This window comes from Poecilia mexicana, unplaced genomic scaffold, assembly GCF_051168715.1.
Source record: "Poecilia mexicana isolate PSO_F unplaced genomic scaffold, ASM5116871v1 scaffold_15, whole genome shotgun sequence".
In the NCBI taxonomy this organism is placed as follows: domain Eukaryota; kingdom Metazoa; phylum Chordata; class Actinopteri; order Cyprinodontiformes; family Poeciliidae; genus Poecilia; species Poecilia mexicana.
This window is the reverse complement of record NW_028263384.1, coordinates 15,528,038-15,541,894: the sequence shown is the minus strand read 5'-3', so window position 1 is coordinate 15,541,894 and position 13,857 is coordinate 15,528,038. Positions and strand designations below refer to the sequence as shown.

At 37.4% G+C, this 13,857-nt stretch overlaps 1 protein-coding gene across 1 annotated transcript in view; it reads right to left on the bottom strand.

Moving 5' to 3' along the window:
* zcchc24 (zinc finger, CCHC domain containing 24) overlaps window positions 1-13,857 on the bottom strand; it is a 49,835-nt gene that overhangs the window by 31,177 nt on the left and 4,801 nt on the right. Inside the window, exon 2 of the mRNA XM_014987274.2 lies at window positions 10,400-10,600. Within this exon, the coding sequence (XP_014842760.1) occupies window positions 10,400-10,600 (201 nt within the window). The remainder of the gene's footprint in view (window positions 1-10,399; window positions 10,601-13,857) is intronic.

The following is a 13,857-nucleotide window of genomic DNA, read 5'->3' as shown; positions in this document are numbered from 1 at the left end:
AATAATGCCCTCTACGTTACCTCTTTTAGATGCTGCAAATTATCCCCGCATGACAACCAGCCAATTAAAAAAAAAAAGGCATCAAAGCTTTATCAGAGGTAAGCACTGGCAAACAAACATGTTTTGTGAGAACAACAGCCACTGAGGTTTGCCATGATGGGCTGTAATGGTAAGTCATTATGTTTATTACCAGGACTGAAGGAAAAGCACACATGTTGGCAACTCACACTTTACTCCAAGTGTGATTTGCATCCAGTGTGAAGAGGCCCTCAGGGTGTCCTTACACTGCTAGGGGAGACCATGGTGACCATTTGTCTAAAGAGGACAGATGATTGCTGAAGTTTACACCACATGAGTTTTTGAGGAAGTATCACAGGAGCTGCAGATACAATTCAGATAGATGCTAATAGAGCTTCAGCCGTAGCTAAATCATATAGGTTTACCTGAGCAACACTGGGGGCAGGGGAGATAATAAAATAACATCCATCCTCAATTATTCAACAAACAATTTTTGCTCCAGTTCGCTGCAAGCATTGTCGTTTAAATACATAAAGCCTGATAAACACTATTGAAGGAACTAGAGATGCCCCGAGAATTTGTCTTGTGGTTTTAATCAGAGGATTTTCAGCTTTATCAGCTTTCACCAGTGACTGTTTAGCTGAAAACTCAAAAATGCATTTTCTAGTCAACAACACTCCTCAGTGTAGACTCTTTTACTGAGTTAAGAAGCCTCAGAGTTATCTATTTTCAGTACCATTAAGGTTTGTTTTGTTTTTTTTACTTTTTAACTGCCTTGATGACACTTGTGTCTCCATGGACCCATTGACTTACATGTAATGGAGACAGTGAAGTGGTTAAAACAACAGCTCAGAGGAAATGCAAAAGCAGCTGTTTAAAAGTAATTAGTATCCCAAGTGATACCGAGAGACAGCAACACTTTACGCAGATAACAAAAAGGTTGAGCATAACTAATGCGGTATCACTTGCAAATGTAATAACACGTATGGCTGATGTCCCAGAACGCGTTAACAAATATGACCGTAAACTTTGGAGAAAATTAATCAGGTTATTTTTAATTATGCTCAAGTCTGACATATTTAGCTGCACTGAGCCAAAAGGATTGAGAGATTTTCAAATAATTAAAAACACTGAAATGTAGCTCCACCAACAGAAGGGAGGAAATTCTGAGCCATACAGAATATAATTTCAGAATGACAACCTGCAAGATTTACAAGACTGCTGGGAGAGGAGCAGGGTATGATGAAGAACATAAAGAACAGAACGGGACCTAGACTTAATCCTTTTGTCTCATTACAAATCCCTCAAACTTTTTGTTTTGCTTTATTTATTTTTATAGATGTAGAGTAATAGAAAACATTTAGTTGGAACGCTAGATAGTTCTGTGTCATGTTTTACACATATATACAGGTTTAAAATATACTTATCATGTTTATATTCACTTAAATGTTTGTTGCCAGTCACTATGTGCTATGTCGATAAAAACACAATAATATAATAGGAAGCTATTTGATTTATAATGGCCTTTATCACAAACTGATGGCATATTGTTCAGGATTTAGGACTATTTATTAGTAATTCACATGAGTTTTTTTCGGCCTCAGCAATATAAATCAGCTGCCCTGATCGCGTTGTCCTGCACATTTAAACATGTTTTCTTGTAGTTTGGAAGGAAGCGAGACATTGAAGTAATTCAGAGTCAAGCCATGTAAAGAAGAATATAAAATAATGCAGTACTTTGTTTATGTAAAAAAAAAAATAATGCTGGTTTAGGTACTCTAGATGTTTTCAAAATGTACTTATTCAAACATATCTCTACATTTATAAACGCAAAATACTTGAAGAGAGTGATGGGTCAAATTGTCAGTTCTAGTGACCGATAATTTCCTTTGTGCTTTTCTAAGAAATGCATAAATAATAAATGCTTTTTACTCAGAAGGATACGAATGAGAGCCTGAATATTTGAGGAAGAGCAGGAATAATACTCAAGGGCCCACTCTCTCTTCACGACACAAAAAAAAAACATGAACGGCAACAGAACCCACCCCCACACACCCTCACTGTGGTGAATGCATTCTCTGAATTAATCTTCCTACAGGGAGCAAGTAGATGCCATCGCTCTGATCACTCAAATCAGAGCCGTGTCCAGCTGCTGAGGGAATCAGACCTCTGAGCAAAAACCAAAGCGTAAGTGCAAAGTGGAAGACATCTTGAACTACTGCCAAAGCACAGCCATGAGAGGCATTCTGCTCATAACTACGGGACCGACCTCATTTTCCGAATAAAAGCCAGTTTACATAACACCTCTGTCCCCATGACAGGGAGCACTGGGCAGCTGCTGCCAGGCCTGTGGCTTTCACTCAGCTATAAGAGAGCCTTCAACAAATTTTTCTTCCAATTCTCACATGCCTACTTTCAATATTTATGCTTGAGAAGAAAAATAACTAAGACCAAATAAGAATAAATAATGTTACACATTTAAAATCTATAAAAGATCATTTCTGCTAAGCTGTAAAGTCCTAGCTTGTGAGTAGTAGAGGTGGTGCACTACACAGTGCTTTGTAAATGTATTTGCCCGCTTTTTTGTGACACGTAAATGTTTCAGATATTCAAACAAATCTTAATCTTAGACAAAGATAAAGTGAGTAAATAGAGGATTCTGCTTTTGGAAGATGATGGCATCCGTTAAGGAAACAAAAAAGGTGGAAAAAGTAGCTGCTCCCAAACCCTAAAAACTGTTTGTGATAACTGTTAAAAAGTCGAGAACATTGCTGTGTTAGGAATTTCGACTCATTCTGCTTTGCAGAGCTGCTATGCTTCAGCAGTCTGATGGTCTGTTCAGGGTCGCAGCATCTCAACTGGGTTTGACTGAAGTCCAGACTTTGAATAGACAACTCCAAAATCTTACTTTTGTGCATTTGGAGACATTTAGAAATTGACTTGTGCTTACCATCATTTTCCTCCTGCACAACTCAAGTGCTTGAATTTTGAACCTCAATCTGATGGGCAAATTTTCTCCCTCAAGGTTTTCAAAAAAACCGAGAAGACTCGTGGTTGCATTAATTGCTTCAAGTCATCCAGGTCTGGAAACAACAAAATAGTCCTCGACCATCACACTCTTTGGCCTTTTGAACACCTTTCCACAGAATACATGACCAAAAACTCTTGGGGATCATGAAAATATTTTCTTTCAGAAATTTAAGACAGCTCTTTGTGCCGTTTTGTTTTATTGATGAATCATGAGCACTAAACTTAATTGAGGCAGCTAAGGCTTCCAGTGCTTCACATGTTCTGGGTCTATTGTGACCTTGATGAGTTGTTGATGCACTCTTGGAGTCTTTTTGGTAGGTTTGGCCACTCCTAGGAATGTACACCACTGTTCCGTGTTTTCTCCATTTGTGTAAATTGGCTTTCACTGTGTTTGGAGTACCAAAGCCTTACAAATGGCTTTGTAACCGTTTCCAGACTGTTCCGGACTGCGTTGCTTTTTGAGAGATCTTTTTGCCTTATTTGTGTTGTCAGACAGCTGCTAAATGAGTAATTTCTCAAGTCTAAATGTCAACCAGAGATCAGCCCTTGATGTGGCTAGTGACAATGGTAAACACAGTTAATCCACGCTTTAACAAGAGTCTGCTATCCTTTTACTAAGGGCTACGTTGCTTTGAAAAGCTCTTTCTTGCTTGAAAAATGAAATTGTGAGTTGTAAACTGCTTTTTTTTGCTTACTCCAGTTATCTTTGTATGATGTTAAAATTTGTGTGATGATCTGAGTCATTCGAGCCTTGACAAATAAGACAAAACAGAGACAATCTGTAAGAGGCCAAATACTTCTTCACCACATTTTCTACATCATCATACTGTGCTTATTCATGCTGTCCAAGTTGATGAACTTAGCCACACTATGCTCACCAGACGCTTTGTTTCTAACTGGCAAAGCAAACCCTGACAAGATAAACAATCGGGAACATCGTCAAGATTGCATATTGTGCAACTGAGAAATACGGAGTGAGAAAATATCATAGTAGAAATGTAGCAATTCTTCGACATAAATGCTGTGGGATGTTTGTGGTGAAACACAGACTAAATTACCCTCCGACCGTGTTAACTTAGCAAGGCAGCTTTCCATTTCTACAGCAGACCGTTCCTTTTATATCGAGAATTGCAAAGCAATATGGAATTCTGGGTATGACGTTGAACATGTTTGCATTTTAACGGGGAAGAGCTTCAAAATCATGGTCCTCTTCGATCAGCGATGAAAGGCTTAACATTTCATTTCATAAGTACATAAAGTGCCAGCTTTAGGCAATACTCTCAGCCATAAAATCATTGAAGAAAAACACCAGCCTTAAAACATTGTCCTGAACTATGTGATGGAAAAGGTCCAGATGTAAGGCATAACTGTCTGCTGGCAAAGCATTCAATGAGAGTTTAAAAGACGTTGAACATGTGGTAGGTAAATTGATGGAGGAAAAAAAAACAAGGAGAAACCTAAATAACTGCAATGGGACTCAACTGTAGAGCCTGTTTGGAGACTTTGGTAGTTTTTGAGTTACTGTTGGCAGTTTAATGACGAGCTGAAATACAAACCAGAGGACGTCTGAGAGTGATTTTGACAAGCTCAGATGAATTCCTAAATCAGCTGCAAAGCTCCAGCTGTCCAACTGTTTTCATGTAGTATGGCAACATTTTCACAAACTTGTATCGGTTTAATTTTTAAAAAAAAGTACTCTTTGCATTTTTTATTACACAACTGTGGCGCAAGTGAACACATGAGACTTAATATTTCACATAATGTGTGGATAAAAAGTGGAGTAGCATAAGTTTGAATGCCTGCAAATATAATGTCGAAACTTTTTCTAGCATAACTTGGCAAATTTTGCTGAGTTAGAAGATCAGAACGCTTTTAAAGAATACAGATATAATTACTTTAATAAATATTTACGAGTTTCTTAAGTTGTGAAATTTTAACCTTTTTTCAAAAGAATATTAAGTTTGAAACTTTAAATATGAAACTAGCTCCAGGTGAGATAGGTATTTTTACTATCACACCAGTTTCTATTATAGATCTCTATCCATATTATCTATTCCTTGGCTTCACAATGTGACAGAGTCCTGATGTTAAAACTAGTCCACTTGTGATTGGTTGATCCAGCCCATCTTGACAACTCCTCTTCAGGAAGCACATGCTGTCAAGAGCTGAGGTGGGTTTCTGACTATGACAGAGAGAAAAAAAGGACCAGTAAAGTCACCATGATGCCTTATTGTGACCCAGGCTAACTGAGTCACAGTAAAGCCTCGTTACCCTGCAGAAACTGCTTGCAACAAATGTTCTTGTCTGTGCTCTACCCTTTACTCCATGCATCTAAACTTTGTGACTTTCCTGCAAGACTTTTGCTTTGTTTTTCCCACCACACCTCAAAAGTAATCACTCATCCCTTTGCCACCTAATTGAAGAAAAATCTTTGTTTTACTCAACCCAGGTCAACCACCAAAACATCCAATAAACTGGAACCGAACAATCAGCCGTCCAGTCTGAGTGACCTTCCAGCTGGAACAACAGCTTCTCATGCCAATATTTCCCCATAAGTCAAGCTGAGAGATGGGACTGTGGGAACCACACGCCTGCAGTGATTCAATTAGATCAGTGAGGGCTCTGTTGGTTCAATTAAAAGTAGTTTTGATACTTTTAAGTCATCCAGCCATTTATGTCCCTCTTGGATATAAGTAGAAAATATGTCAAAATCAATTTAAAATAATATTTCTGCTGTTATTGCACATCTGTTTTTCTGAACTGACATGTTGTACTGTAAATAGTCTGTCTTTTTTGATGTTCAATCCACGTGCACATCATGTACATTTTTGGAAAAGTGATCCGACTCAGTTGCACATCCCTTGGATCGTGAGTCCGATGTTTTTATTTGCAATAACTGCACCGTATATTCTGTTGTGGTCATTACACTGGAAAAAGAGAGTGGAGCTCCAACTTAAAAATAATTGAGTTAATTTGTGATCAAATTAAGTTTGCCAAACTTTATTTATTTACGTTTGCTTAGCGTGACAATTGCATAAATGTAATATATTTATTTGGATACATTTACATTGATTAACGACTTAACAAATTACTTCATTTTTTAAAGTTGGACCACTTGTTTTCTTTTTTCAGTGTACTATTATTGTTGTTGCTATTATTGTTGTTATATATATATAGCAACAATATATATTATTGTTTTATATATATATATATATATACACACACACACACTTTTTTAACACTTTAAGAACTTTTCTTTGTGTGGACTTATTTACCTGCTGCTGTTAAACCTGAATCCCCCTCTCTCTGGGACAACAAAGACTGTTTCTATTTCTATTTATGTTCTATTTCTAAAATCAGATCCTGAGCACCTTTATTTAATCTAATGAAAACTAGTAAACTCTATAATCTTTAATAAGTTTAAAGAATATTTTCAACATTTCAATTCCTTCTCAATGCTTTCTCTTCTCATCTGATATAATTGTAAAATTTGCATTATTATTATTCTTTGCATTTAGCGGTTTGTGTATTTATTGTGGCTTAATTAAATCCATGTAATTTCTAATTGTCTGGTAAAGACAAAACAATAATTCATCCATCTGACATCTGATGGACAATAAGACTGATTTATTTATCAGGAAAATACTAAAGATGGCTTAGAGTACACCTTCTCCCTTTAATTTCATTAATAGTCAAAGGTGAAGATTTACTTCAAGGAAAAACAAAGGTAAAAGTTACATGTTGCATGATATAAAACCTGAAATTCCCATTAGAGTTTTTATTAGATGATCTAATTCCCACACACTAAGCTCTGAGCTGTCCAGGAAAAAAAATTTTTTCGGCACACAGGTCTTTTACAGACCGCCTGAGACCAGTCATCACATGTCACAAAACAAGTCAAAACATTTTAATCTCACATGTGCTCCTCATTACTATTTCATAGAAACGTAATTTAGGAGGCCTGGGCTGAACTGTAACTCAACTAGAGAGAGAAGACAAAGGAGAGGAGGCAAAAAGGGAGGAATTGAACCAACAAAGATTAGCAGGCGCTTGAGTCAAAAAACAAAGAAAATACATCTCCATTTAAACATTGCTGACATGCTGTTCCCTTTATGAAATTAGATCATATTCAGGTTTCAGTCCCAACTATGAAGTTTGCCTTCAATGAGGGACTTTATTACACACTGACAACCCAGCTGCTACACAGTACCTGCTCAAGCACACATAAGAGTTATGTACTGCACTTATAGCTTTTTACAAAGCTAGCATCTGTCTAGTTTTCTTGTCAATGTAGTTGCATACTAAGTGGTGAGCTACAGATTATAATTCGTGACTTTGTTTCTCAAAATTGCCTAATGAGTAGGGCTGCATAGTCTTATAAAAACATGCAACATTTTTATAATACTGTGCATACATGTTTTATAATACATGTATGTTTTTATAATACACACATTGCATATATTTCAAAAATGTGTTTTTATATGTTTTTATATGTTTCTATGATTTATTGCAAATAATAAAAACATGCGATGTTTTTGGAATACCACTTACATATGACTTACATATGTAAGTCATATGTCAAAATGACATTTTTTGATGTTGGTCTGCTTTAGAGTCATGGCATTTAATTAGATAATATTTATTACAATCCAAGTGGTTCCTTGCAATATGAAAATTGGGTAACACTTTATTTGAAGGGGGTTGAATAAGACTGACATGACACTGTCATAAACACCTGTCATGAACATGAATAAGCCTTCATGAATATTTATGACTGTTGTCATAAAGCGTCATTCGGTAAATTATGACACTTTTAATACAAAGCTGACATTATTCAAAATGTCTTTGTTATGACATCTTGACATTAACCAAGAAATCATTACTGATATAAATTTGTTATAAAAGTATTACTGATTGCACTTTAAAAATTAGGTAACTTTATGTTATTAAAGGTAAAGTTTAAACAGTAATGATTTCCTGGTTAATGTCAAGTTGTCATAACAAAGACATTTTCAAATTGCAATGGTGATAAATTAGCAATATATTATGCACCCCTAGTAATAAGTGGCTGAAACAGTCACCACTGATTAGAGAGCTAAGTATTGTCCTTAATAGATTGATGGAAGGTATCAATCTATGGAGGGGAAAAAAGTAAAATCCTTCAGAAAGTTACTCTTTTTCTAAAATATCAATGCATTACAGAAGCTGAAGCTCAGGTTAGAGAATTTACTCAATCATTCAACTAGCAATCATTCAAACACTGTTTATGTGACTCATTTATCAAACTAAATCTGATGCAAAGTGCAAAAAAACAACTCACACCAGAAATGAAAAATAAGCACCAATCCATGGTTTCTACAGTTGTAAGGGACTAAATTTCATCCCATCTTCCAGCACAAAGCATAAAAGACTATAAGATTTTTTAATTTCGGCCTGTCGTAGTGATTTTCCCTTTCTGAACTTTGTGTGTCCTCATATCCTCATGTGTCAGGATGCTTCCTTCATCCTGCCAACAGCAGCCGGCAGCAACTTGACCTGGAGGTCTTTTTCCTGTGACGTGTGAATATTGTGTAGCTTATGCAGTAGATCGTTATGTGACTGGGTCATTGCTTTGTTTCTTTCCAGTTGATGTTAGAACTTTTAAATATGTGAATCTTGCATTGCCCGGGACCATTTAACAGAAACAAAGACCTTGTCTTATTAGCTTCAGCAAATAGTAAATCAGAAGCTTAAAACTCAAGATTCTTTAGATAAAGGTTAACACAAGTTCAGATTGTGAGTTAGCAAAAAAATAAATAAATAAATAAATAAAAACAGAGGGAAATCATTAGTTATCCTAAAAGGCAAAGTTTGCACAAAACCGGAAGAGTGGATAATGTAACTCTATATTGGTTATCTTTAAGTGCATTAAAGATAAGATGGATCCCTGAGTGACTGATCATGGTCTTTGATTCTTAAATATACAAACAATTAATGATGCAACAACTTCTTATCTGGAAAAAAAATGAAAATATCTCAACAAATTATTGGCTGTTAAACATCTTTTTAGTCAGAGTGAGTGTTTTGCTGTGAAGATGCACACAAGTGTACGTACAGACGCGCACACACATGACTGGAGGGGACAGAGGCCAGCCTGTTCAACAAGTAGGTCAGCCCAGGTCCAACAAGAGCAAGAGAAACAGAGAGGGAGAGAAAGGCAGGAGCAGACTGAAGCAAGATCATTGGCTGGCAGCGCTTTACAAATGTATTCACACCCCTTGGACTTTTTCCCATTTTTGCCATGTTACAACCACAAACCTCGATGTATTGCATTCCAATTGTGAAAAGGTTAACATCGTTTATCGATAAAAGACTGTGAAGGCATCAGAGGTTGGTTGGAGAAGACTAGAGAACAACTACAATCATAAAGACAAAGGCACACAGCAGGCAGGTCCGAGGTGGTGTTATAGTCTAAAGCAGGGTTATGTAATAAAGTAATACATCAAGCAAAAATTTCTCATGGAGCACAGCTCAACCAATCACCCTAAAAAGAAAAGACTACAAAACTGCAACCCTACAAAGATATGTTGGTCCAACTAATCTGACAGGCTTGGTGAGGAGAGGAAAGCATTAATCAGATATATTGCAGTGCCAGAATGTTAACTCTGGAGGAGCTGCAGTGATCCACAGTTCAGGTGGGAGAGTCTGTTAAGGACGAACACAAATTGTGTACGTCAAATATCTGGCTTTAAAAGAGAAGGGGCAAGAAGAAAGTCACTGCTGACAAAAAAAAAAGAAACTACAAGAATCCCTGTTTATAGTTTAGCACTAGCATGGTAGTGGTTATAGGACAAATATTAAGCAAGGAGGGTATAGGAAAATGGATGTAGCTAAATCCAGACATAAAAGCCAGTTGGTGGCTGCAACTGGACTGGAGGTTCACCTTATGTGTGTCAAGAAAAAGGCTCAGGCTGGTAGGTGTATAACCCTAAAACCTGCTGGCTCAGGGGCGTGGGGCAGATGCTCAGCACAATTTCTGATTTTACTTGCAAATTGACTTTGAAAACCATGCATCCTTTTCCTTTCATTCAGCAATTATGTACCTCTTTGTGTGTTGGTCTATTAAATAAAATCTCACTAAAATAAAAAATAGAAATGTGTGTTTCTAACATCCTTGAATGTGATAAAGTTCAAGGAGTGTCAATACTATACATTACATAGTAGAAAGGCAAAATATGAATGCTTAACTTTTCAATGCAAGCTGTAATATTACTAAGTAGGTTCTGTAAAACTATATCCTCCAATTGATAAATCCATTGCTATATTTATAATATTAGTTTCATTAGAAGACCAGAGTACATGTGTGTCTCACCTGAGGGCAGTCCTTGATGTAATGGCCCTTGTTGAAGCAGAGGTGGCACAGGTAGTTGGGTGGGGGTCTTTTGTTGGGTTTCCTCGGCTCTGAAGAAAGGGAAAGGTCTGAGAAATGGTCCGTAAGGGAGTTGAGTCCGTCCACGATGTTGTTCAGCGAGCCATAGGGAGATACATTCTTATACACGTTGTTGTTTAAGGCCTACGAAACAGGAACAGACAAGACTCCGATTCAACACAGTGCTTTTACACAACGTGCCGTCTTTGTTTTCCTCCAACAGATTTTCACGACATATTTAACGGTTCTATTTTCTGCTGCGAGAAAAACATGTGAGGCCTCCAAGACCATTTCTCTTATTTAATTCAGAACATCTGGCGATGAGCCCAGCTGTGCTTATGAACTGGAAAAGTACTGAGCATGGCCACGGAGAAAGACAGGGCTTTACGACGGATGACTCACTGTAAACAAGATGAGAGACATGCTCTCTATGGCCAGCCATAGAGTCATCAGCCATCAGCAATGTCACCACACGCTCTTGGCGGTAAACTAGCCTCTGTCGGTTTGTTGTCGGCGACAGAACACAGCCTTGCATGCAACCAGGCCCAGTGAATTCATAGAGGATGCCCTCTGAATATTAAAAACAGGGAAAGCAGCTCCTTTCCTCTCCATCCCTGTCTTCCCCAGTTAAATTGCAATACACAACACAAGACAGCGACCCGCTTCTCGGTGAAATTAGGCCTGTTTTAGAGCAAGCATTCATATTTCACAAAGCCGTCTCATTAACCTTGAGGGAACGTAGCAATAGATAATCTTGCTTGACATCTGCCTTAAATCTGAGCAGTTTAACTTCACTTATAACAAATAATCTGATGCACAAGTCGTAAGTGCAAACAGAGTGAAAGCCACACTTTCACTATTTCTTATGACTCCCAGCCACTCCGTAAGTTTTGAGACTCAGGTTTATGTCTGGCTTGAAATGTTACTGTTGGCGTTTAATGTTGCAAAGCAAAGAAACGTTAGCCTTGGCAGCTTTGCCACGACTGAAAGCCAAATCTTTATCTGGAGGCTGTAAGATTATCTTGCTAAACAGCTCCAGCCTTAAGACTCATGTTCATTTATTACATGCAGCCTTTGTAAATCAAGCGTTACAGCTCTTTAGTTTCTTAGAGTTTTCCATCTGCCATGTGTTTTCTTCTCTGCTGCCAGGAGCCGCTTCGATTCTCTGCCGTCTGTAACTTGAAAAAATTTGGAGAGGATTGTGAAATTATTTTAACAATCACACAAATTGGGAAACTTTGCTCTGTTTATGATGTGTCACATTTCCCCCCCTTTGTTTGGCTCCAAACTGTTATCTGCTTACACAAGAGAAAGAGATTTCACACACCTCCGCTAATGGAGGGGGAGAGTTTGTTTATTTTGTGTATTTGTGTGTCTGAGTGAGTGGCTACAAGGGGTAAAGATAAGGAGGAAGCACTCTGCCATTCAGAGGGAGAGTTCAGAATCTTTTCAATGAGGTTCTGTAAAACAGCTACAAGGAGTTAAACCTCTTGTGCGGGTTTTCCAGCAGAGCCGTTTCAGAACCTTTACTGGTTCTGGAAGAACTGGTTTGGTTTGCACTGCCAAGAGCAAGTGCCGCACCGCGACATTACAATTCTATAAGCATCACATCTGAAGTCAATGAAAGTAATTGATTTTTTTTTTTTCTGTGAAGTACCTTCAGGTAATATTTACTTTGAAGTGGTGCTATATTAATAAACTGAAATAAACATAATTAAGTGTTTGAGCTACTTTAATTTGAATTTACACAGATTATCACTGTACAGGAACACAGCTTAACTATACAAATCACATTATTTGGCTCAGTAATCATGCAAACAAATGTCCTTATTATCCCCAGATTAATTTAATTCAGCGGGATTCAATGTGAATGTTGTACTTTCCCGACCAGCCGATCTTCTTCTTGCACCAGCAGCTCTGCAGACAGTTTGACACACTCCTTAGACCAGGATTTATTAACACTAGTTAAATAGTTTTTTCCAAGTCAAGTCCCAGGTCTCTAATGAGTGAAATTAAGACTCTCCTATTGGAGGCATCCCATCTAGTCTCACTGAAACACAAAGCTGCTCTAAATCCTGAGTTTAAATTCTTCTCATTCTACACATAAATCTAGTTTGAGACATTCAATTTAACATCTAAATAAATGCTGTTATCTGTTGTGAATCATTTTGAAAGTAGGATATAACATTTACCCCACTACAAATATTCATATGCATTTGCGAGAAAAGAAAACTAGCAAAAATAAACACCGGTTAATGTTGTTTTTTTTTTCAATAAATGATGTACATTTATTTTGTTTTTAAATGACCCAAAGTTATTTAATACAGAGTTCAGTTTCAGAGAACCTGTCCATGGTTAATAAATCAAACGCACCCTTCTATGGTAGGAAATGAGCGTTTCTGCCAGAGCTGAAACTCGAGTCTCTTGAATAATCCAGACTAAGATGATCTTATTTTGAGTTTTTAGAGTGCAAATCTATAAGAGCACTTTCTCACCTTCTCTCTGATTGGACTGGTTTGCTTTAAACAGACTAGAGTTTGACTCCTTGGATCGCTTCTGTTGGGTCAGTGTGAAAGCTCTTACTTGTGGTTCAAGTAAGAGCTGGTTCATCTGAAAGCATGGGTCGCAGTTTAATTGGGAGTGAACCTCGGTCTGCTTTTCTTACAGTGAAAGTGCAACAGGAAAGTGAAATTGCTAATACATGTGATGTACATTTAAATGCTCTGTTCAGTTCAAGTTCGTTTACTGTAATTATCTAGTGCCAATTTATAAGAGAATTCATGTTAAGGAGCTTTACAAAATAAAGGGATCTCATTTATGAATATAAATATATTCCATTTCACTCATACTATATGAACAGATTAAAATCCAATAATATTATTCCAACTTCATCCTACTAATGAGAAAATGCAATCAGGCTCAGTTTATTACACAAGTTGGTAAAAAGGTTTACCATCTAATGAACAACCATATAGCTAGATGGACAGTAAATTGAATCAATTTCTTAACTTTGCAGCAATCCCCTGTCCCAAGCAAGCATGCGGAAACACTGGAAAGGAAAAATCTCCCTTTTAGCAAGAGACCACTAGCAGAACCCAGCTCAGTTTTAGCACGCATCTGTTGCAACTGTAGCTTTGAGAAGATAGAGCAGACACACAAAGCACACGTTTGTGTGATCTGAAAACTTTATGTCCTCACTGTCTGTGTAACCCCAGCTCTTTTTCCATTTTATTTTCTGCACTGTTGCAGAATTGGACCTGATTTCTATCTATAATCAATATTTCTCTCATATCGAACCTGATTCTCCCGAGGTCAAATAACTTCACACTTTCCATGGGTATTGGGCTCGCAGTTGCACCTATCCACATATCCGTCCTGCCTAGAATTAGTAATGTGAAAGC